The sequence below is a fragment of the Nipponia nippon genome, unplaced genomic scaffold, assembly GCF_047370975.1.
Source record: "Nipponia nippon isolate SJK-2023a ecotype South Korea unplaced genomic scaffold, ASM4737097v1 scaffold_11, whole genome shotgun sequence".
Taxonomy (NCBI): Eukaryota; Metazoa; Chordata; class Aves; order Pelecaniformes; family Threskiornithidae; genus Nipponia; species Nipponia nippon.
Window position 1 is genome coordinate 24,409,183 of NW_028262302.1, and position 25,549 is coordinate 24,434,731.

At 43.9% G+C, this 25,549-nt stretch overlaps 1 protein-coding gene across 1 annotated transcript in view; it reads left to right on the plus strand.

Moving 5' to 3' along the window:
- The window catches only part of KCNH5 (potassium voltage-gated channel subfamily H member 5), a 174,007-nt gene extending 150,011 nt beyond the window's left edge, over window positions 1-23,996 (plus strand). Inside the window, exon 11 of the mRNA XM_087747952.1 lies at window positions 9,754-23,996. Within this exon, the coding sequence (XP_087604078.1) occupies window positions 9,754-10,701 (948 nt within the window). The 3' untranslated portion in view covers window positions 10,702-23,996. The remainder of the gene's footprint in view (window positions 1-9,753) is intronic.
- The last annotated feature ends 1,553 nt before the right edge of the window (window positions 23,997-25,549 follow it).

Consider the following 25,549-nt stretch of genomic DNA (forward strand, 5'->3'; position numbering starts at 1 on the left):
TTCTGAGGCCACACAGATCAATACTCCTCTCTGCAATGGACTGACAGTAAACTAGGCCAACCAGCAATAGACCCTGGTTGAAAAATACCATAAATTCATAAATGAAGTTGCCTTTCTGGTTTATTGTTTTAAATAATTTTTCATGTGGAAGGTGTGTTTTGCTGTCTTTGATAGAGTTGGAGAAATAGGTCTGAATCTGGCTGTTCTGCAACATGCTGAGGCATCTGCTGTTTGGTTAAAGCAAAGCAAACAGAAAATAGTGAGGGCAAAGCAGGAAACAAAGTGATTGGTTTCAATTCCAGACTCTTGTTTAAAAACCACGGCAAAGCTCCCACTGCCAAAGGTGCACAGTGCCCTTCTTCAGCATCCCTTTCCAAGCAGAAACACAGAGCCCAGCAGGCATCAGCTATAACAGCTAAGCCTGCAGCAGCATAAAATCCATGCAATGTTTTCCCCTGGGGTACAAAGAGAAGGAGGTGTCTGTAAGAGCTGAATATATGGGCAGGAGGTGCTCAGGTCAGGGTGACTGGAAGAACAAAAGAGTTCCTGATGCAGGAGACTGAGCTGCTCTCAAAAAATGCTCTTGTGGTTGGTGTAAATGCGTGCAATTATGCAAACAGAGTAAGAGGCTTTGGCATTTCTTTTGGCAATCTGACTCCTTAGCTCAGCATATGCTTAGTTAAACATGTAATCACACCATTTTGAAGAATCAGTGCCCATCACTCAAGCTGAGCAATTTGCCTGATCCTTCCTTGCAAAGTAAGTGTCAACGCTACCCTTAATCAAGGTTTGACTGATGTATCAGGGCATCAGGAAAGGACTTCATGTAGCATTGTACACCCGTTGTGCACTGCCCTAGATGTCTCAGTGCCCCGGGCCCTTAATCTTGAGTTGAAATCCTGAGAACACCTATGTGTATTTTTTATGGCTGTTTTTTTAATGAACTGTCTCAGTTTTGGTAATAGGCCAAAACAGTGGCCTCTCTCTGCTGTCAGCCATGGATTCTAGTCTCTTGGTTGTAAATAGTTAGCAATGAGAGAGGGATTTCTAATTAATTGCAAAAGTGAGGGCAGTGTTATTATCCTCTCTTACACTGGGAGAGATGGAGACATGAAGAGGCAGTATGATTTGCACAAGACCTCCCAGCTGGCCAAAGGTCAGGCCAGCAGAATAATCCATTCTCCTGAATCCCAGCCTCGTGCTGTATGTGTTGGGCCATGATGCTCTGGGGATGTGACAAATGTGACTTGGATCTCTGCCTGCATCTCTTCTCTTTCTTCTTCAATCCAGACATGTTTTAAAGTAAAACAGGATGACTTCAGATCCATACCAAGTATGAAGTAGATGGGGCAAAGTCTCAACCACTCTATTCTTAATATGCATGCATGTTCACAAATGCAGATCAGCATAATTGACTGTCAGCAGGCACAGATGTCTCTCTGCAAGAGTAGTCGGGTGCCATGCAAATTGATTGCAAACACAAAATGGAACCAGATTAAAATTTGACCTACAGTAACCAATTTCTAAAACACAGAGCAAGCAGTAACAAGGTGATGGAAGTTCTGGGCTCTGGGGAATCAGTTATTGGCTGTTGTTGGGTTCTTCTGAAGGGTCTCTCCCTCCCTACATGCCCTGCTTTTTCTTTAGATGAGCAGCTTGGAGGACACAGATCTTTATTAAGTCATGATGAAAGGTTTAACCCCTTTCTTGCACATAAAATGACATTAAATTTCCCTTAAAAGGGCTTTTTCAACATCATGGAAATAATTCTCCTTTCCTTGAAGTGACATCACTTTGTTACTTGGATTGGAAATCTTCACATCTCTTACAAATCAATTCTATAATCGCTTAGGAGGAAACTACATGAATACAGTTTCTCCAAGGCAAAATTAAAATGTGCTTAGTAGCAAGCTTTTGCTTTTGCATGCTACCATATCTGTGAAGTCAGGATCAATGGAAATTTGCAGAAAGGCTATTATTTACTGTTTCTTTCAAGCAGACTAACCTACAAAAATCTTCTTTTCCTCCAAAATCCAGCATGAAAGACTGTTTAGTCAAACATTCCTATCCCGGAGATTAACTAATTGCTCAGCAGTCAGTCATTTTCACTGCACAGCCAAGGACAGTGATTCCTCTCCCACACGCAGATGGAGCAATGGTTTAGCAGAAAACAGTTCCTGGGACAGGAGGATTAAGGAGAATTTACTGGAGAGCAATTAAAACAGTTGTTAGAGCAATTTGGTTTTGAGGCTGAATTTCACATCAAAGTAAAGCTATCTGAGGAGTGTACAGAGCAGAAGAACAATAAAGCCATCATTTCAGGCCATCTATTCTGCATCCTCAGAGTGCAGATTAATAAAGTGAGCTAAGAGGACATGGAGATTTACAGGAGTAAATTAGGTGAAGCAGCCTAAATGCAGTTTGCATTTGGAAGGAGGTGCCCTGCCTTCAGTCTCTGTTGGCTCTTGCTTTTTGTGGCTTCAGCTCCCTTCCATTTCTGCCAGGTTTCTTGTCACTGTCATATTCGGTAGAGGGTTTCTGCCCATGCTTCTTGGTTGCAGAGACTCCTGCCAGCGCAGGACACCGCGGTCGGAGGCTGCTCTCATGCACAAGCCATACTGAAAAGGTGTTAATGGAAACTGTGTCGGAGCCAGTGCTCCTTGCTGGCCCTTTGCTGGTGTTTGCTGGTCTTGCTGGCTTGGTCTTCCTATCCTAGCTGTCTGCTCATACCTCCTTGCCATGCCCTGACTTAGGAGGAGGCATTACTCCAAACTCTCCCTTGGGGTTAAGGGCTGGAATTGCATCTTGTAGGTGGTTCTGCCGTTGCCCTCTCTGTTTTGGAAGGGCAGTAAAGCTGCAATGAAACAGGTTTTCAAGGCAGGGAACCTGTCCAGACACAGTGAGTCCATCCACAGTGCATGGCAGCAGCTTCTTGCTTCCACCCCAAAGGAAGGTTTGCATTAACACCGACTGTTCAGGTTTCTCTGGCTTGCTGTGAGGCTCACAGCCTGGACTTTCAGATGAAGGACAAATAGGGATGGACTGTGGCTCTTCTATCAGACCATCCCAGGTGGGCTTCAGTTTCCTAGGAGCTGCGAGGAGATCAGCTCATTTCCCCACCAGTTGCTGGAGGGTTTTCCTGGGGAGCATGGTATGAACAGGGGAGCTTTGCCTTCCCTATTAGTGGTTCATCTGATTGCTCTATGCAGGCAAAATATCTGTTTTTTCCAAAGCTCTTACTGGGACCTGCCAGTCTGGCACGGTCTTCTGTGCACTTGTCGCTTGTCCTCCCTCTGCAGCTTTTAAAATAATAGTGTTTATCTGGAAGGACTGGCTGGTCTCTGAGGTTGGGTGGGGAATGCATCCCAGCCGGGAACTGGCAATACCCCAGCATGCTGGGCGGAATAAAAATAGCATCAGATGAAGGGTATAGTACACACACACATACACAGAGACAAGCTTTATAAGAAGGCTTTTTACACGATCTGCACCAAACCCTGACATTTGCACTGCTAGAGGCAGGGGTTTGGATACTTCCTACCCACCATCACGTGGAGGATGTCTACATCTAAGCAACATGCACAAAGCTCCCTGTATAGACACAGGAGACAAGCAGGCGTTTCAGGGTACAGCTTGTCTGACCTGTTTTGACATCTAGCTGCAGGTGAAATGACTCACACCGTCCAAGTGTCTTTTTCTCTACCTCGACTGTGCAGGGCTCCTGGAGGATGAGTTCATTTGCAGACACAGGCTTCATATAGGTGAACACTGTTCTGAGTGTCTGTGCTCTGGAAATTGGGCGTATTTTGTAGTTTGTTCTCAGAAGCAGGAAAATAACACACTCGCCTGAGCACCGCATGGGTTAGGGTATCCTGTGTCTATATTCTGGATCTGACACAAATTCGCCTCCCCCATTAGCATGAGAAAAATGGCAATTACTTTTCTACAATGCACTCCAAGATATGAAAATTAATAGTATTTTTTGCAAACATCTTTACAAAAGTACAAAATGTTGTGCAGCCTAGGCATGAATTAAGCTTTCCTTATTATTTTCATTTGTATTTGTTGGGGTTTTTTTAGCATTGTTTCCTAAGAAAATGAGGTATATGTGATTGCAGTATTTGTCTGATATTGGTCATATCATCAAAAACTTCAAAATCCATTTGTCAGCTTCAGCTAAGCTTGTGTGAAGGGCTCACCTTGAATCATTTCAGGCCAAGGAGGCAATGGAAAACAGCTCTCCTATTTCCAAAACAGGACCTGTATAAAAGGGTGCCAAGACCACCACACCTTGTGAGGACATCGACCCTTTTTGTGGGAATTAGACATTCCCATAGGATGTGGACCAGATCAAATCCCTCTGGTGGGATCTGAAAGCTGGTGAAGGAGCTGCTCTGTGGGCCTCAGCCAGCTCCATCACTGCCTCCATCACTGCAGCTGGCTTGGAAAGTTCCCACTCGCTCCATCCACTCATCCCACTCGCTGCATCTGCAGTGTTTTCCAGTACAACTGTGGGTCTGTGCTGTCAGATGGGCCACTGGCATGGCCCATGTTAAAAAGAGACCTATTTATTTCTTCAAATTTATTAACCTGGATCATGTCACTGATCTAATTTTCAGTGCTGCTGGGGAGGGGAACAGTGGATAGTTGTCTTCAGGGCCACAATATTGAATTAAGGTGTCTTCTGGGATGTTCCTGTATTAAATGGGAACAAAAATACAGGGATCTGGACAAATACATTAGGTTATGAGTATCCAAATGCAAGGGAGATGGGGCTTCTACAAGACATTAATACAGACAAGATAGTTACCTCTGGAACCAATTTTTGAGAGATGACCAACACCCACATCAGCCTAGCCTATGCATTAATGAATGTGACCTGTCGGTTACTGATTGTGGCCCCAACTCAGCCACACGGCAGGGCTCCTCCTTCTGCTCTACATGGCTGTATGTAGCTGTGGGGGCCAAAATGTTGTGTTTGCTTTCTGTTCCAGTTTTTGGCACTGCATAAACACCTGGTGAGCTGAGTCAAGCTAGTTCTGCTAGGACAGAGTCTCCCCTTGCTGCAGGACTCCAGCATCACTTGCCCATCAGCCACGTTTGTAGGATGCCTCAGCTTGGGCACCCAGAGTTTATTAGTCACTGTGAAAATCTTTACGTTGATGGGCTTGTGCAGCTTTCCTTCTCTCTCACTTGGTGCACACCCGCTGTATTCATCACCATGACAACTCTGTGCCCTTTTGCTATACCGTTATACGTTTCTGTGAATTTCTGTGGTGAGGGGCAGGCGCGTAGTGAACACCACTAACAGCAGCATGGGATGTTCTAAAAATGGGACAGGATGATCTCTGGTCAAATATTTGCCACTTTTATGAACTTACTGAAATTCTTCAAGACTTTTACCAGTTCTTTACTCCATTCACGTACCTTCCTTGGAGTCACTTATTAAGGGGTCTTTGTGAATGGGGCAAGGTCATGGAGGGATGATCTTTGCAGTACTGGTACAAACAAAGACAGCAGACAAGGGATGCATTTCAAAGCATCTGGAAAGGCCAGAGCTTTACTAATTAGTTCGGCAGTAGATGGGAGAACTTGTGTGTGTCTCAGCCTTGAGCTGGCTTCCCGACCTCTCATTGCTGCTGCCCTTGTCTGCAATTGGCTTTGGGTTTGGTTATACAAGCTGGCACCTCACAGGAGCTGCTCCAGCAGGTTGCCAGTACTTTGGTAAGGTCCCTTTTTGGAAGTGGTGATGGGCTGAGTTCTCAGTCACAGCGAGTTACCTCTCGGTACCGAGGGAAGGGAAAGGAGGTTGGGGTTAAGATCAAGTGGAGAATCTCAAGTTGCTGTTGTCTCCTCTGTGCCTGCCTTGTAGTTAACCCAAATACTTCAGTTCCCAGGGCTAGCCATCAGTTGACTTCTACTTAACCTTTGCCTCCTCAATAATTAATGTCACCTCCATTCCCCCTCCTTCCCAAAATAAATACATTAAAAGCAAGAAAAACAGGAACCTGGTCTCATGAGGCAGGATCTGTATCGCACGGGGCAGTCTTTCACAATCCCATCCATAAAGGAAATGAAGTCCTACACTGAATCTCCGTCACATTAATGAATTTAGCACTTGCTGTGAGACAGGGATATGGCTCTTTACTCCTTGAGATGTGCTGTATACACAGTTAATTCATTTTCTTCTGATTAACTTCTTTGGGGTCTGTGTTTATTCCTGGGACATACGTTTGGGCAGGCCTACGTGTAACTTCTCTGAAAAGGGTCAGGGACAACTGAAATAGCTCATCCAATTTAAGATTTAAAAATAAGCCTCTCTCAATTTGCTGAGGAATGTCAGATTGCATGAGGTGTTTTTCTGTTCTTATTTATAAAGAAAAATAGCCAGTAATCGTTATTAGACATTAATAGAATTAAGTCTCCATGTAAACACATTTAATCCTGATCTGGCTTAGGTTGAACCACTGTGGAAGTGGATTAAATCCAACCACATGAAAACATTCCTAATATGGAAAAATTTGGTAATGCAAAACAACTATTACTGCTAGAATTCACATCTCATTTTTTTCCCCAGTTCTTTGTCTGTATAAGAGGATCTTTCTTTTCTTTTACTTGTACATATTCTAACAATATTGAGTAGTCCTGACTGAGACTAGATCCCGGCCGTGCTAGCTGTAGTGTTCCCTTGGTTGAGGGTGGATGTCCTGAAGAGTCTCCATGGGGTGATGCTGTGATGAAATGGTTTCCTTGTCATGACAGCGTAGTTCAGTGCGTGAACGAGGTCCGAGACCCTGGTGTCCAAAGTGCCATAATCACACAGTGTCAGCTGGGATACGAGGGTCTGCTTGGTTATGCATTTCAGAGTGAAAAAAAAAAAATAGCAAACACCTGTGAACACATCCAGGTTTCGTGAGAAAGCCGAGGGGAGGGTGGGTGCAGGGCTATGCGTCAGCCCACTCTGCTTCCTTGGAAATATGGCTCCACCAAGATAGATCAATCCTGAATTCTTGACTCCCAGCTAACCCAGATTTCCAAGTCCCTGGGCATTTTCTGCACTAATTCAGAGTGCAGCAGGCTTGCTTCTTCAAAGGATCTGCCCATAATTGTTCCAGGGTATAGCACTTTCTGTCCCAAGCAGAGAAAGAGGAAAGGATTTATTAAAGAGCTCTACCAGGCTCCTGCTAGTGTCCTACAAAAGACTGAAGGAAAATCTCCTGAGGAGGTGACAGCAGGGCTTTGGGAGTGTGTCTTCTCCACTGCATATGTGTAAACTGGGGAGAAAGCCCACGGCTGTGAGTGGTTACTGGGTCCTTGGTCACACTTGGCTGGAGCAGATTTACACTTCAAATCTGACGGCGTTCATCAGCTCGGCCACCCATTCCAGCAGCAGGGACACATTCAGCTTCCCCCAAAGCATTTGCCCCATGCTGAGGCACAGCACCACTTGGGCTCAGACTCCCATGCCTGTGGGCTCGGCTCATCCAAGTGAAGTCTGGCCAAGTGGTTCTGGGGCGAAGCCTCCAGCAGAGAAAAACAAAGTAATTTCCTGGCTTTCGGAAGGGCCCACTTCAGGAGTGTGAGGTACAGGCAGTGTCAAATTAGCAAAGTCTTGGCTTTTATTCTGCAGAAGGCAGCAGCAGCAGTCACGGGTAGTTATATTCTGTGCAGAGAGATAACGTCTGGCTGGAGAAGTTTTGAACTGAGAGGAGAAAAGGGAGAAATGAAAGAACAAGAGTAGACTGGGGAAAAAAAGGGAGATGAGGGTAGTTTTCAGTGATGGGCAAGTGTTTGGAGAGGGATCAAAAACTGGTGCTGTGGTCTTTGTTGTTGTCACTCTGGTCTTTATAAGCAGCTGGCAGGACAGAAGTTATCAGTTACCTCATGCCTCTCCGGACCGCGCACTCAGTGCTGCACTGGACATGGCAGCACTGCGAGCCCCTGCCAGGCTGCAGGCAGCACAGGGCAGAGCAGCCCAGCCAGATGTGGAGACCAGCAGAGACATACCTCTGTGTCTCTGAGACACATCTTGGGGACACATCCTTGCAGCTGGGGGCTTTCAGCATTGTGCCATCTGCCAGAGGTGCCACGCTGCCCTCCGGCGAAAGAAAGGCACAAACAAAACAACACAACTCACCTTCCAAATCTTTGTTTAGAGAGCATGGCTTCAATCAAATGTAATTACTTAATTTTGAATCAAGGGCAACTTCTCTTGCATTTATTTGCTGTCCCCAGTGGCTTGTCCGAGAGAGAGAGAGTTGCTCCATGAGGGTAGGTGGTAATGAAGGGGAGCTTCCAAGTGAGTGTATCCGTCGCTGCATCTAGGTCAGAAGAGCCAGATGAAAGTATCTGCCATGTTTCTCTGTTGTTTTTTTTTTAAAACTGGACTTCTAATAAACATGTTAACTTTCCAAATTATTATAAGCAGCTGCATCTATCAGCAGCCCACAAGGATATATTTACTGCATTTGAAAGCTCTCTAATGAAGCTTTGAAGTCCAGCTCATTCCAGACTCATGCAGGGAAGGAGCTGTAGCCATCGTGGCACTCCTCTGCTGACTTCTGAAGATGTGAGACTTGAAAGCAACTAGTTCTTTGCAAATATGGACAGGCGTGAGAAGCCTTTTTATAAAATGTAAATAGATACTGAAATATGGATACTCAAACAGATACTTCAAAACCTACATCTGACTGTCACAGAGTTTGTTTGTGTATTGCAGGGGCTTTTACTTTTCTTACTAACACTATCCCTGTAGGGGATCCAGTCCATCCTTGCATTTAATCACATGCTGCTTTTCACTTTAGTATCGTCATCCAGAGAACCAGAGCTTCCCTGTCCCACATTCAAGAAAACTGGATGAACCTAAGGAAAAAAAAAAAAATTTGTACGAGTAACATGTATAAAATCAACAGAAAGGTTTTTACTCTGTGGATCCTTCCACAGCTTGAGGCTCAGCTTCCTTTTTCTATAGAGGCCTGAAAGATGCTGCAGGGTGAAATAACTGCAGCATTAAATGGCATGGCATCACAAAACGGTGGATATTGCTGGGTTTTATAATCACACAGCCCTGTTACAGTGCTTCTCCATGGTGCTCCCAGTACACCCACACATATTAGACATATAAACTCTCCAGGAAACGCTTGTGGTGTTGTGTGAAGCTACACAACATGGCACATGGGGAACCTAATTGCACCCTCCAGCCACTGTTATAAAACTAGCAGTAAGCAAAGCTAAGAAGTATTGAGTACATTTGGATTTTCCAGTCTCTGGAAGGGTGTGCACATATTGAGTTAAACTTACAGCTGTGTAGTCTCCACTGAATTAGTTTCCTTTTGATCTGTACTAAAGATAGTGATGGAGCAGGTATGAGTGTTAGTAATGGGTAGGTAGATATCACAGTATTTGGGTTCTTGCTCACGTTATTTCTTCTCTTTATTCAGTTTCTTTCCTTCTCTTGGTGTCGGGATATTTTTAGTTCTTCAGGGCTCTATCTTCCACATCAAAAATAAAGGTGAAATCCACTTTTAATCTATACTTTTAAGAAAGTGTGTGTGTATACATGTATGTATGCAGCAGCATATATCTGAGGTTGCTATGTCTTGATCAGCTCCATTTGAATTCACTACAAGAAATTAAGATAGAAAGGAAGGAGATATGGCTGTTCTCTCAATACTGTTTCCGTATCTCCCAGTAACGTTTGCCGTATGCGATGTCCTTTGGGTATTAACTCTGTTGTGGGTTTATCCCCCATAGATCATCTTCCGGAAGATCAGCGATGTCAAGAAGGAAGAAGAGGAGCGCCTACGCCAGAAGAACGAGGTGACGCTGAGCATCCCTGTGGACCACCCCGTGCGAAAGCTCTTCCAGAAATTCAAACAGCAAAAGGAAATGCGTAATCAAGGCTCAACCCACATCGACCCGGAAAGGAACCAGCTTCAGGTGGAAAGCCGGAGCGTGCAAAACGGAGCCTCCATCACAGGCACCAGCGTGGTCACGGTGTCTCAGATCACACCCATCCAGACGTCCCTGGCTTACATGAAAACCAGTGAGGCCGTGAAGCAGAACAACAGGGATGCGATGGAGCTCAAGCCAAATGGAAATGGAGACCAAAAATGTCTGAAAGTAAACAGTCCCATGCGGATGAAAAACGGGAACGGGAAAGGGTGGCTTCGACTGAAGAACACAATGGGGACCCACGAGGAGAAGAAGGAGGACTGGAACAACGTCACGAAGGCTGAGTCTATGGGGTTACTGTCCGACGACCCCAAGTGCAATGACTCAGAGAATGGTGTAAATAAAAACCCGCTGAGGAAAACAGACTCTTGTGACAGTGGAATAACAAAAAGTGACCTTCGCTTGGATAAAGCTGGTGAGACTCGCAGCCCCCTGGAGCACAGCCCCATTCAGGCTGACGCTAGGCATCCTTTCTACCCTATTCCTGAGCAGGCCTTACAAACCACGCTGCAGGAAGTCAAGCACGAACTCAAAGAAGATATCCAGCTGCTAAGCAGTAGGATGACTGCCCTTGAGAAGCAGGTGGCAGAAATTTTAAAAATATTGTCCGAAAAGAACGTACCCCAGATTTCTTCCCCTAAGTCTCATTTATCACCCCAGCGGCCCCCCCAGATACCCTGCCAGGATATTTTTAGTGTTTCAAGGCCTGCATCACCTGAATCAGAAAAAGATGAAATCCACTTTTAGCATATACCTATGTGTATATATGTATACAGTATATATGCAGAGGTGTATATATACCTTTATACATATATATGTGTGTGTGTATACGGTAAATATATATACATATATATTTTCACTTGCATCCAATATGACTTGAACACACCAAGGATTTTGATATGTAAATATTGCATGTCCAGCTGGATTCTGGCCTGCCAAAGAAAACAATTATTAACATAGATATTGCTTGTATAATATGCAGTTGACTGCATGCACACTTTACATTTATTTATAATCTCTATTATGTAATAAAAGAATGACTTTTGTTTAACAAAGGCAATGTACTATTTAAAGAATCAGGGTCTAACCTGCCAATATTGCCATGACAGTTTTGATCTCAGGCTGGGTGAATTGAGCTTTTATTTCCTCACTGTCTATTCTGCCGAGTTAAACAGTAGATTAACGTGACCACATGGAGGACACATTCAGACTCCAATTAGTATTGTTTCCTGGTATCATCCCATTACGATATACTGTATATTTGGTGATGAATTCCCCTACTCCTCCTAAAGGGAGGGCTCAGCTCAGTGGCCAGGGAAGGGCACCGTGTCCGGTGCTGGGGTGGATCACTGGAATTTATTTGTGTGGGTATTGTGCATGCACAGCCTTTTATTTCAAGTATCCTCCTGCTCTTTTAACATTGTAAGTAAGAAATAATAATGGTGATTTATGTAACAAAATGAAACTAACAGAAACTCTCTCAGCTGCACTCCCTATATGTTTGGGGGTAACGTCTTTCTTGAAAGCCTCCTTTTACTGATGCCATTTTTACTGAACTGTTAGAGTAACATGATGTAGATTCTCTTTGCAGCACTCAGCGATGGTGTCCGGTTCTGTCAGTATCTTCATTAGGATGTCCCGTTTCTGCAGGGTTGAGGTTGCTCTCCCGCTGTCCCCCTCCATTGCCCCTGGCAGAAAGACTTTGCACAAGGTCTGAGCAAGGGAGAGAACGACTGTAGTTCAGCTCCTCGGGAGCCATGTGAGCAGGTTTGAAAGCTTGAAGTGAAAAGGCTGCAGTTAATCCTCCTCCACTCTCTTTTCTGAGGACATTTATCAGTCTGCAACTGCTTTTGAGAAGGAGAGAAAATAACCAGTCAGGATGAAATTCCCTTTAGTCCAAGGCACCTGGATGATAATGTTTGGGTGGGAGAGTGGTGGGTGTGTTGGGGAGATGAAGCCCTCCCTAGGGTGCTGCCCACTGCTCTTGCCTTGGACTCGTGGAAGGTTTCAGTGCATGGAGGGGGCACGCTTCAAGAGCAGGCTTGCAGTGCCCACACAACCAGTCGTCACACACTAAGTCCCTTAGGTCTTTGTCAGATGCTCTGACCCTCCTCCTAGTTGACTCCCATCAGCATCTCCGAGTCTTGAACCATGCTCAGAGCCCCATCTCCACCTCCTGGGCTGGAACATCGCCCTCCACACGGCACTGCTGGCTTCACAGGGCTGCAGGAGGGCAGGCTCTTGTGCTGGATCCTGTTTGTTCTCCTGTTTGGAGCTGAGGTTTTGGCCTCTGCCTGGGTTTGCACCTGAGTGTAGTGGGTTTTTATTTGGTCTCCCCGTTTGCATGGGTTTTGAATCCAGATACACATGATGCACAGCAGAAATGGCCATCACAGCCTCAGAGCTGTTAACTGGTACAGCTTGAGGCCAGCTGAGCAGTGTGCAATGGCTCCTTCAGAGAAGGATTTCCCCTTCTTACTTAAATGGCCTCTTGCATCAAGATCCCATGTTTTCAAAAGTGCCTGGAGTAAAACATACATGTACCACAAGGCATCACTATCAATCAGATAAGTAAAAGACAAGTTTATAATTAGTGGGCATCCTTACCAGACACCAATACCAGATCCATTGCTTAACATAAGGAAACTAAACTAAACTAAATTCCTTCCTGAAAAACTAAAACAAAACAAAAAAAAAGAACAAAACCAACCATCATTTGCAGTAGTGGCAATTAGGAAACTGCATCTTAGGGTGAACATATCTTCCACTGTGAAATCCAAACCCATAAACCCCCAAAAGTTCATAAGAAAGCCAAAGAAATCATTGCTTTTCTTGTGTCAATTCATAGAGGCTTTTTGGGAGATGAAAGTCTTTCTCATTTGCTGTTACTTTCTGGCCGGTTTCTGCCCCTTCTCCAGTTCCTTTCTTTAGGAAATTACAGACAAAAAAAGGAAGAATAAAAAGCTACCGAAACGGACAACTTTTCCCAAAGCCTAGTGGTTAGGCTGCCTGCTCATTATAGTTCTCTGCTGTATTTTGCAGCTGCTGTTCTGACACAAGCGCAAATCTGTAACTGCAACCATGCTTTGGTCTGCAAGGACAAACTGCACTTGCGAAAGAGCAAGACCTTCAAGGTCCTACTCTACATCCTACCCTGGGACTCTGAAAGAATTGGAGGGTTATAGGGTTAGGGAGTTACAGGGTTGCTGCAGGCTGCTGGAGTATGTACAGACCTTGTGGGTACAATTTAAGTGCCAAGCTTTGAAGATTTGAATGTTCTTGCCTGACTTGGATTCCTGGTTAAGACAGACACACAGCAACTGCCCAGAGCTGCCCAGTGAACAGCTGAGTCACGCAGGCTGTCTGGGGGCCAGATTTTGGTAAAGTTCCTTGAATGCATGAATCTGATGTGATATGATTCTGCAAACGAGCCAGCAGGGTAATGGGGGTGACTTTGTTAGAAAGCTTTTGCCTTAATGGCGTTCCTTTGCCTTTGTGAAGGACTTCTTTTCTTTCTCTGTAACTGATATTAATTCTAGATAGAACTGCATGGCATGTGAAGGGATCTCTATTTAGGTTTATCTTGCGAGTCAGGCGTAACTTTGTGCCACTTTACAGTGAGAGAACATGTAACAGGATTAATCTGACCTTGAGAATTATTTGAACCCAGAATGTCTATTACGGTTCAAGTGCAACTCGACTGGTTAAAATGTGTAGTGGCTAAAAGCTATCAATAGTGAAAAATACCAAGTTCATGAAACAAATACGGTGTTTCCAGGTCTAGTGCAGCTTTGACTCTGATATTCCAATATTGTCCATTGCAAGTTCAGTGGAACCAGCTTGTACCTTGTACGAGTCAGTAGAGCGATGGGTGTCTTGCAAACATGATAAATGCAGCCTGCAGGTGAGCTATCCCAGGCTCTGTGTGCTGGGGTTGCAGCAGGAGGCCCAGTTTGCAGGATTGACTCTGGTGGCTATTGCTCTGAAAATTTGGCTTGTACAATTCTGAAGCACTTTGCCTCCAAAATTTCATGATCGGAGCATTACATGTTGTTTCATGGAGTTGTTACTGGGGCACTGGTTCAGCTTTCCTGTCCCCTCCCGGTTGTGCATGATGCAATCAAGCGTGCTGCCAACTGGGGCATTCCCTTTCTGTTAAAGACGCATGAGTCATAGTCTTGTAGTTCAGGCTTGACTGAAAGCAACCACCTATAGTCATTAAGTGCAGTGAGGACACAAATGTGTCTCTTCCACCTAAGCCAGTGCTCAAGCAGCTACGGGCATCGTGGAGGGAGCTCTCGGCTGCATGCTTTGCTTTCCTTGAAGAGCTGTATACCTGTACAGATGTTCCTGCCACATGCTGGTAACAGCATTCTTAGCACTTACCTTGTGCTTTGTGTGTTCAAAGCATTTTACCTGCACACAAGTGGATTTTATCTTTCTGGACTTTGCAATAGAAATAAAATATGTACGGAAAAGTAAACACTTCCCAAAGCAAATGAACTAGAGTACCTTTAATAGCATTTTTGTGTAATATTACATATATGAGATAGAACAGCACTTCAGGATAATAACTGAAAAAAATTAATTGTTGTAGTGAAGATTCAGTTCTTTTGAATTTGTATTTGTAAATCCTTTTTTCCATCTTTCTGTCTTTGCCAGGGGACAGGGGTTAGAGCAGAGCTGACTCTCGAAGTGACAAACTTAAGCTTTGCCCATTTTTCTTTTCCCTGTTCTGGAGAAGTAGCACAACTATAGGGACTCGATGCTGCTGGCACCGAAGTTTGGGCTCATTGCTAGATTCAAATTCAGGCTTCATTTACCACATGGAAAGCAACCCTGTTACACAAGTGTGAACTGAAGGTTGAATCTGACGATCATATTGGACATTAAAGTGTATTTTGGATCCCAGAAAATTATAGAGAACTGGCAGCTGCAGAAATAACGTTGTACTATTTGCAAGCCGTGAGCAGTCGGTCTGGAAGTAACTGAGACTGTTACACAGACGTCATTGTTTGCATGGATCAGAAAACAGATGTGCTCATGAAATAGCTTGGAGGCTTTTTGAGGAAAAAAGATGTCCTGAACTGGAAGGGAAAATAAAAAATCAAAGGTTTAATATGGAATTTGGGAGTGAGGAGGTAGAGGGGTATACTGTAATGAATTGACTTTTTTACTTGGATTCTGAGCATTTAGAAAACACAAACCTATCTTTTTGGATATCAGAATTGAACAGATGATTGTTTGTTAAAATAAATATTTTTTTCCTAAGTGAGGTGGCATCAAAGTGACACCCACTTTTTAAAAAAGTGTTTAAATGCCATTTTCCTACAGAAGAGAGTTTTAACAGGTTTTGTTATCGTTGTTTTTAATAGGCTGTATGTAGAGGCTTTTTTCAGTTCTTTTTTTGTACCAGGAGCTCCTGTGTTAACACATATCTTTAGGTCTATAGAATCTGTATTGCTTTATATTCTTGCTGCTAATGTACTTGTTAGAGAGGGTTTGACAATCATAGAATTGTTTAGGTTGGAAAAGACCTTTAAGATCATCGAGAAGTGGGATTTCTTTGGAGAAAGGCATCTCTTCACGGCAGCCTGGGCTCTCTGATTCTCCTGTCCTGAGCTGCAGTGAGAGCACTAAACAGCAGCAGTTTGCATTTTTCTTGGCACTTCTGGACCTGCACTGATTTCCTTCAGGGAATTTAAAGAAGGAAATAGAAAAGTTGACACTGTCATTTTTCCTGGATGGCCCCAGTCCTTCACCTGTGTCTGTGCCACCAGAGCAGTGCTTTCCCATGGAGCCTACCGGGAGGAAAAGTTTGATCCAGCTAGATTTCCACATCTGGGAATAATTTTTATAACTTTCTCTCTTTTTTTGGTACAAACAGATAAAATGTTCTCTACATTTTTGTTGGTTTTTATATGTTATAGCGCATTTCAAAATTAAATACATTCTTAAAGCAAAGTGCTGAATGAAGCTAAAATAGACAAGAAGTCCACATTATTTCTGGCAGAAAAGCAGCATATTTTCTTACTGACATAAAGAATATTGTGCAAAGATCAGTTTTGTGATACCTGACAAATGGCAGACAAAATAAAATCATCCTTACTGAGGGTGCATTTAGTCATAGAGAAAATTGACCTTGTATTGCACAGTGGGACAAGAAGGCATATATTGATTTTGAATACTCAAATGATAGAAGCATTCAAAAGGGCTTGACCAGGCCATGATAAATAAATTATGTTAATTTATTATGTTATGTTAATCAGCCTCCTGATGCAAGGCAGGTGGAACCAGGCATCTGGGGCAATAGTCTCACAAACCTTTTTATCCATTGTCTATACAGCAGATAAGTGCAGTTCATTATTTTCTGGTTGGACACGTAAGCTTGCTTGGCCCACAGTCTGAGACTATTGGTGTGCACCAACTCTGTATCTGGCTGCCTGCCACAAATACATCAATTAGCCTTAATTAAAAGCCCTATAAAAAGGATTTTTTATTAGGCTGGGCTCAGCCTAACCCCCCTGCCCAGTGACATGGCTGTATGTTAACTGGTTCAGAGCAGATTCAGTTCAGACTAAGCAATGACAGAGTATGTTTCTGCCTGCCTGCAAAGGATGTATAGACACACCGTATGTATGTATACCTACCCATTTGGAATGGGGACTCGGATCTGGCCTGTTTGAGACAGGTCTTTCAGACAGGTGGGATAAATCATGCTCCAGAGGTGCCAGTCTCTCATCATTTACTGTAGAGTAATGACTTTAGATTAGACACTTGATTTGTAGACTGCTAGAGGGTAAATGAAGTGAATCCAACCCATAACTCAAGCTCCCAGCCTGATTTCGTTTGTATAAAAAGGTACCTCTGAAAGGGACCAGTTCCAGCACAGAAGGACTTTCATACAGGTGACTAACAGTAGAGGGAACACTGAAATGTCTCAGCATGCAACCAGAAACAAAGCGTTCAGCTCCTAAACCACTAATGAGAGCTCCATAAAGACACTCAGAGGCTCAGTTCTTGGCCTGTGGTGATCAGGTTTTTAAGTTTTTACCCCAGTGCCATGGCAGGATAGTCCAGGGACCCCCATTTTCACAGGTATATAGCAGTTGAGATGCTCTTCATTGCGATGTGCAACACCAAGGCACAGGGGAATCGCCGATCACTTTTTGGATGGTGAAGGACTGCCACCTATGTGGGATCTGTGGCTGCTCGGGGGTATTGAGCCTGCTAGGAGTTTTATTGCTGAGCTGTGTCATGCCGTGGAAAGAGGCCAAGGCTTGGAAACGTCCAACAAAGGGAAAAATTGTAGTGAAGCACTTCCAAGGTAGATAGAGAGTGACCGATGGTCAGGTGATTGCCCAGATCACAGCAGAGCCCTGGCTCTGTGCTGTGCAATGGGAGGAGAGAGGAGAGAGGGAGAAGAAAGGGTATAAAGAATGGTGTCCAAAAATGGTGACAATCTTCCACTGAAGTCAATACTTACTAGTCTCTGCATAGTGGCTGTTTGTGTCTTCGTAATTTATTTATTCGGAAGTTGGCAGACTCCTCTTTCCTTCAGGTGGCATTCAAGGATGAGGCTGGCAGCCCTTTCTAGGGTGACAACTGTGGGACAGGGAAGGGCCATTAGAGGATACTCAGATATAGATGACCTTAGGGGAAAATGTGGGCTTCAGGAGAGCCAAAGCTCTTACAGCTTGCCAAAGACCTGTCAAAAGGAGGCATATAATATCCAAACTGTGTAGAGTCAATGTATGGACTGTATATTTGAAGTTGGCCCTGCTTTGAGCAGGAGGGTTGGACCAAATGATTTCCAGAAGATCCTTTCCATGCTATGTTGTTTTATCATTCGGTGATTCTGTAGTTTTTAATAGCACAAATAGAGAGGAGGTAGAATTTTAAGGTTCTTAGTTATGTTCCATTATTTTCTGGTTTTCAATTTAAATACCATACTGAGGAATGTGGTGCCAATTTTCAAGGCAACGAATATTTCTATGAGCTGATAACTCATCAAGCAGACACCAGAGAAATTTGGCATATTCTAAAACTACAGCATATAAATAAAGTAAGCAAGCCCTTCACTGGGCATGAGCTAACATCCACACTTGATGCCAAATACTGAGAAGAATGTCTCGGTGACCATGCAGTTTCTGGAAGCAGTGGGCTAGTATGGATGCATCAGCAACACCCACTCCCTGTTCCAGCCTCTTCCCCAGCCCAGTGAAAGGTGATTATGGTATCTGAAAACGCCATCCAAAAAGCAGTAGCATTTGAGCTGGTTTTCAGTGTTGCACTGGCAGACATGCACAGCCAAGGCTATAGGGAAGGTGTGAAGGGCAGTGGCAAGTAGGTTTCTCGTTAGTGGCTGGATCGATGGATGATTCTCGCCCCTCTAGATTCAGCCTGCTCCTCTCACTGTCAGCGTGTGGACACCGTTGCTGAAATGGCCTGGGCTTGTCCAAAGGTTCTGGGTACGTCCGTGGGACCTGTGCACATCCCTGGAGCCTGCCCCAGCCCCATTCCCAGGGTTATTCCCTGCTTTTCTAGGCACATTCCAAGGTTTACACCTGGCCCTACTGGGTTTAACTGAAAAGCTATTTCTCCAGATTCTGTAACCTCCTGCATATCCCTCACAGGGTTACTCAAAAAATCCTTTCCAGTCTGTGGCTTAGGAGCAAGTCCCCAAATAAATCAGGAATAACAGGGCAAACCTTATGCCATCTCAGTGCATTATTTTATTAAACACACCCTAATTTTTATTTTATTTATGGATCTTTGGATCTGGAACACAACAGTGTCCCATAGAATAGCAGGGATTGGAGTGTTTGAGGTTTTTAAGGAGCCAGTTTGAGAAGGGGAACTCAAGTGAGACACCGGCTTCACACTGACTGCAGCAACTGCCACGTGTGACCATTTCCTCAGGTTTGTTCCTCCGGTTACACCTTAGGTGAACCTCACCACCAGCAGCACTTTGAACTGATGCCATGTAGTGCTAGTAAAAGTCCTTTTCATTTCCTTGGGCAGACCCTAGGGCTCTGCTCAACATTTCCATGTGTGGTATGCCAGGACATGCAGGCGCTTTCCTGTCCTGGGCTTGGTTTCAGAGGAATTTCCTGAGATGTTGCGCCTCTTTTCTCTGTCACCACTTTGTTTTCCTAGGAAAAAAAAAAACCCTTTCGCGCTGGTGTCCACCTCCTCCAGCTGGTGGGGCAGGAGAGGACACACACGGCTCATTGCAAGCAGGCGAGAAGCAGTGTGGTACACTGCACTTTCTGGCTGATCGATTGGGAATCCAGTTGCATCCAGGGCTGCTGCCAGGACCATTAGTCGGAGGTCGCAGTTCAGTTTGTAAATTGGGTGTCTTACCCGAGCTCTCATGGAAAAAGTTGTTTTGTTTTTTTTTTTTCTAAAGCAAAATAAAATTTCTGCTCTGCTTCTAATTAGTCCTCTGTTGTCCCTGCAGGATTAATTACTGCCATCTTCACTTGTATCATCAAATGCTGTTTGGCAACAGCTTCTTTTTTTTTTTTTTTTTTTTTTGTTTTGTTTTAGGTATAATTAGGAGTCCTGGCATTACAAACAAGCTCAGTCAGGTGGTACTTAAAAATTACAGCACTGAAATGTCACCTAAACTAGCAGTTTAAACCTAGCTTTTGAATACCAACGACCCCATTTCACTCACTGCCTGTTCAGAGCTCATTGCTTTGGGGTCATCAGTAGGGCAGTGTGAAGGTCCTTCTCCTGAAATCAATAACAAAAGGGTTTTTGTTCTGCAGGGTCCTCCCACGGTGTGGCTCTTAGAAAAGGGCTGTGGGTGCAAGGATGCAATGGCACCTCCCAACTCTTCCTAATGCCCATTGATGCTCTGTAGATTCCCAGCCACATTTTTTTTGACTTAAAGGAAGGGCTGAGTGCCACCAACTGCATAATTCTATCAAGTGGTAAATTCAATTTATCGACTGGGAGAGGCAGTAGCTAGCAATAAGGCAGGATTTTGGTTTTTAAAATCTGCCTTGTGGGAATTGGGCAAGCTACCAAAAAGACAATAAAGGATTTATCTGGCAATGCATGCCAAAGGAATGCTAAACATGTGAGCGGGAGAATTTATTGATACCAATGAAAAAGCTCATTAGTGTTAAAGTGCAAAGCAAGTCTGTAAATGTACCTTTCAGCTGTCCCAATAAAACCCCTGTACTTAGACAAGGGGAGCTAAGCCTTGTTTCTGTGGAGTGCAGAACTGGCTAATCAGCTTTCCCAGAAAACTTGCATGCAAAACACGTTTCCTCAAATGCAATAGTTAGCGTTATTTTACTAGCATGGGCAAATTTCACAACTAATCTCAATGTATTTCCCCTGCCACTAGTTTCACAGTGATTCAGAGATGCTCCTAAAGCTGGTACTGCTGTATTTCTCAAAGGACAGGTTTGTTCCCTTCCTTGCTTGTCACTGATTGTCGATTATTTGCCCTTTAAGAGAGCTGTGGGCTTGTAAGGGACGTGGGACACCAAAATTAACCTGCAGCTTGTGGGGATGCAGTGGAGATAAAGGTTCACCATACTTTTTCTGGAAAACATCCCAGTAGTAAAAGTACGCTTGCTAACTGTCTAAAGCTCCAATGCCTTATCAGCACAGTTTATGTAACAACATCCCATTAGTGCTGCAAACCGTTCTCACATGAATTAGGACATGATATGCTTCATAAACTTTACATACCTATTTACTGTTGTTATGCACATAGCACTTGGCTGGGGCTTTTACATGCAGGTGTAGCTGCATATCTTGCGTTAATTTCTGTGTGTTTTGAAAGCTATGTAATATGAAGCAGAACATTTTCCGCAATGAAAAGCACCGTTTCCCTTCCTTGTTTGCTTGTTTCTCTCTCTCCCTCTCCTCTCCTCTCCTCTTCTCTCCTTTCCTTTCCTTTCCTTTCCTTTCCTTTCCTTTCCTTTCCTTTCCTTTCCTTTCCTTTCCTTTCCTTTCCTTTCCTTTCCTTTCCTTTCCTTTCCTTTCCTTTCCTTTCCTTTCCTTTCCTTTCCTTTCCTTTCCTTTCCTTTCCTCCTTCCTTCTTTTCTCTTTCCTTCCTTCCTTCCTTCCTTTCTTTTCTTTCTTTCCCTTTCTTTTTCTTTCTTTCTTTCTTTCTTTCTTTCTTCCTTCCTTCCTTTCTTCCTTTCTTCCTTCCTTTCTTTCTTCCTTCCTTTCTGTCTCTTTTTCTTCCTTTCTCCCTTTCTCCCTTTCTTTCTTTCCTTTTTCACTTTTCCTTCCTTCCTTGAATTCTTTTTTTCTTGCCTAGATTATTAGGCTAGCAACTTGTAGAAATGGAAAGATTGATTAAGTAATGTTGCCTCAGCAGATGTAATGAGATAATGACCTGTTTTGCTATTTGTGTTCAGAAGAAATAACATGCTAATAGGAACTGTAGTTAGGGCTAACTTGTTGATGTCCTGCTTAAATACCAGCCAGTGACGGAATGGCTCAGTAAAGTGTCTCAGCAGATCTTCTAAATTGTGTTCTTCATTTTGAAGGTAAATATTTTGAGACTTCAAACATCCTGTGTAAATGTTCTTATTAAGGTCAGTGGAAATCTTTCCATTAACTTCTAACCAAGAACTGCGGGTACTAGAATTTTAATTTCAGGCCCTTGTCTAATGTAAATGGGTGCAAGATTTCATGCCCTACTAAATGCTGCATGTGGAATGCAGGCAGAAATGTAGAGGGTGTGTTTGAAGATTGGCACAGCAGGTAAATTGCCATAAAAATCAGCTGAACTGATCAGGGAAAGGGCACTTTTTAATTAATACATATTTGAATCCGAATGACTTAGTGTCTGTACTGTCAGTAATTTCCATCCAAAGTAGCTGCTCAAAATTCATGACTGTCTAGAATATCCTTGTACAAGCCAGATATGTACATAAGCTGCACAAACTCTCTCTGGGGAGAAGCACAGTTAAAAATAAAGTTATTATTGCTACCACAGAGAGAGACGATGACAAAGACAGGAGGTTGTGCACGAGATACTGTGAGACTCTCGAATCCTGTCCTGCCATCCCTGTATCCAAGCGCTGCTGATGCAGACATGGGCTGACGTGCTCAACTTTTGAATCCTGTTTGTGTTTCCTCATGTCCGTCCACACCTGGAGTGGAGCAGAGCGTCACGCAGGGAAGGAGCAGCTTGCCTAGGACTTCGTGAAGTGTAGCCCCCACCCCAGACCAGGCTTCGAAGGGTGAAGTCCTGGCTCCATGAGGGCTACAGGAGTTTTGGCATGGGTTTTAGGATTCTTCTCCTGCCTTCTGCATCTCTTTGAAATACTTATGAGTTCCCGCTCATGTTTAGGCAACTGGTCATCCTAGGCTCTTAAAGGAAGAAAAATCTGGGGAATATAGGAGGAAAGGGGGGATGAGGTGTGGGTGTGATCTTGCATATGTCTCTGCACCCCCAGATCCCCAGTGGTATCTGGTGAAGTATCCTCATAACAGCATGCTCAGAGTGCTTTCACAATTAGTGGCAGGGGGAGATTTTTCCTAATGAATTGTCATCACAGAGGACCTCATTACAGACAATATGTTGTACTGTTTTTCTAGCTTTTTTTCCTAGGCTTCCACCTTCACCCCAAATGACAGCTGAAAACTGAACTGAGCCAGGTGCTGCTATACAAGCCTGCACAGCGAGAGGCTGAATCTAAAAATTTCAGAAATATAAAAATAGAGGCTGAATCTAAAAAACCACCCCAGCCTGCCCTTGCAAGGTACCCACACGGTCTGTGCTGAGCACCTATCCTAGGCGTAACCTGCCTTCTCTTTCTTTTTCTCTGCTGAAATGCAGCTGCATGGCCAATATGCATTTTTTTTTCTTTCTCTGAGAGCAGGCAGCCTTGTGTCACCAGCCCAGCGCTCATTGACCCATGTTTGTGCTGCAACGTCTCGCTCTGCACCTTTGAGCACCTAACAGGGACAATCCTGCAAGGCTAATCCCTAGTTTGTGGGAATCGTTCTACTAAAGTTAGCAGGACTTTCTTCCCAAGAAAAGCATAATGGGCTTTAAAGCCTCTTTTTTTTCACCCTGAGGTCCTTAGTTTTCAAATTTCAAGGTGTCCCATTAGCTGAAAAAGCACCAGCTGGTATAATCACATTTGTGCAACCTTCATGGAGAAGTTGGGCAAAACAACTGGTTTTAAAAGATCATATTGGAAAAACTGATCTACAGAATAACTGCAGCTTTTGAATGTATGTGATTCACAGACACTGGACTGTGGGGAGGAAAAATATTTTGGGAAAACTCTTTTTTGCAAGGGAGAAATTGGGGGAAAGTGTTATTGCTTGGGTAATGTTTCTTTTGTTACTACTTGCTGCTCTTTGTACACTAGCCAATGCAAATGGCATTCATGTTACTGAAGATATTTTTGAACAGCCCAGCTACCTTTTTTGCTGTTGTTAATATACTGAGGATTTGGGGGGATTTTAAATGCCTCTGCCTTTCAGGATTATTTCTACAAAAGCAATTGAGAACTGTATTTTGACAGCAGGAAGCTTATAAAAACCTAGAGAAAAAAAAAAATAAAGCATTTGAAACTGAACAGCTATAAAAGGAATGCACCTCTGCTACCATATCCGAAATCTGCAAAGCGATCATGAATTACATCAAGGAAGGACCATCTTTCTACTGAAAATCACGCATCAGTTTGTACAGAGTGGGTGCTCCCTTGACCACTCGCATGACTGCCGAGGAGGAACGCGTGGGAACGCTTTGGTTAAACGTGACTGCCCTGTCACTTTTGGACATTGCCATGTGTGGTCGATTGAAATCGGTTAATCTGTAGCAAGTTTCTTGTTGCACTTTTCTGTTTGCTAAAATTCAACAACAAGGAAAATGTGGGTCACTTTAAAAGCATTGGCAGACAACTGTTTCTAACCCAAAGGATTATGGGTTTTAGCACAATGAACTGTACTTCTTCAGGGAGGATCAATGTTGATTTTTTTTTCCACACGTCTTTATTTACATGTGGCTATATTTTCATTGATACAGAATAAAAAGTGCATTTTATTGACATTGCGTGCTTGTGTTGTTATTCTCTTGTACTCTGGCACCATAAAGTGATAGCTCTTGTTTTCCTGGCCAAAGCAGCACACAATTTGCTGAGATTAATGAGAAAAACATAATCTTATTTTTAGGAGGCTTGGGGACGAGGAAGACACATAAATCTATTGTTAGAATAGAGCTTGTATACAGAACAACAGGAGCAATGCTTGGCCTTCCTCCTCACTAGCCTGAAGACAACAGAAAATAAATCAAGCTGAGCTGGGCACAGGTATCTCATCCATAAAACTTTTGTAACATTTAATTCCCTCCCCCAAGCAAACCAGGATGAAGAGGGAATACTTTATCTAAGTGGATAGTAAATATTTGCTTATAAGCTTTTGTTCATAAAATGTTCCATTTTATTTGGTGCAAATGCATAACTTTGCTTCAAAACAATTCCATACGTTCATTACATTCCAAATGAAAAACAAAGATTGGGAGGGTGGGGTAGAGGCAGAAGTGTTCCACTTGGGAGTAGCAAGTTCCAACAATTTCTAAGACATTTCATCCCTTTGCTTCTTACATCATGAGCTTTGTCACAAGTGGCATTCCCCAAAGAATAACCTGTGCCAAGGTGCCAGTGTCTTTTCTGACACATATATACACAACATTGCTAACATGGTCTTGAAACCACGATTGCTCCGACACTTCTTCAGCTCAGAAACCAAAGCACATGGAAACTGGTGGAGTTTTTTCTATTCCCTTGCAAGTGGCTTTGACCCAGATCCTACAGGCTTTGTCCCAGCCAGTGATGGTATTAGGGTGTGAGAGGGGTAATTACAGCTGTGACAGACAGAGTGGAACTAATTCATTTTGAAGGTAAAGCACCCAAATCTAACTGTCCGCAGATAGATGTTGCAGTCTGTAGGGACAGGTTCTCTGGGGAGAAAATGTTTTCTGTTTATGGTGAAAAATGCCCATCGCTGACCTTTTCTTTTTTTGACTCGCTTGAGTGCTTACTCTTAGCATCCTCAGCTGTGGTGAGGAGACCTCGGGCTCAGCACAGGAGGGAGGACAGCTTAAAGCCTTCATGGCAGGCACTGGTAGAACAGGCCATAATTTCCATCGCTGAAAACCCAGTGGCAGAAACCACTCCTGCTGCTTTTCTTTTGTAATTAGGGTTGGCTTTTGCCAGAGAGGAAGCTGGCAGTGTCAGCACAGCAGCTTTTTCCAAGTGGGCATTTGGGACCGTGTCAAGGCTGTGCATCCCAGCCCTGGGAGCCATGCTGGAAAGGGAGCTGCCAGCCACAATGGAGGGAGACTGAAGGATGAAGCAAGAGTGGATTTATTTGCAGGAGCTAATTTGTTACTGACTGAGAGCACTGGTTTGTGTGGTAGTGCAGCTGTGCCTGAGAAAGCTGGCAACTTCTGTCGTTACCCATGGGACTGGTCCTCACCAGCATCCCAAATTCTTTCCATCCCCCCAGAGAGGGTTTGGCTTGTTCCCCTGCAAGTCGCAAGGATGCCGGGTGAGATGCAGGATCAGTCCCTGAAGATTGCTGAGGTCCTGGGGGAGACAAA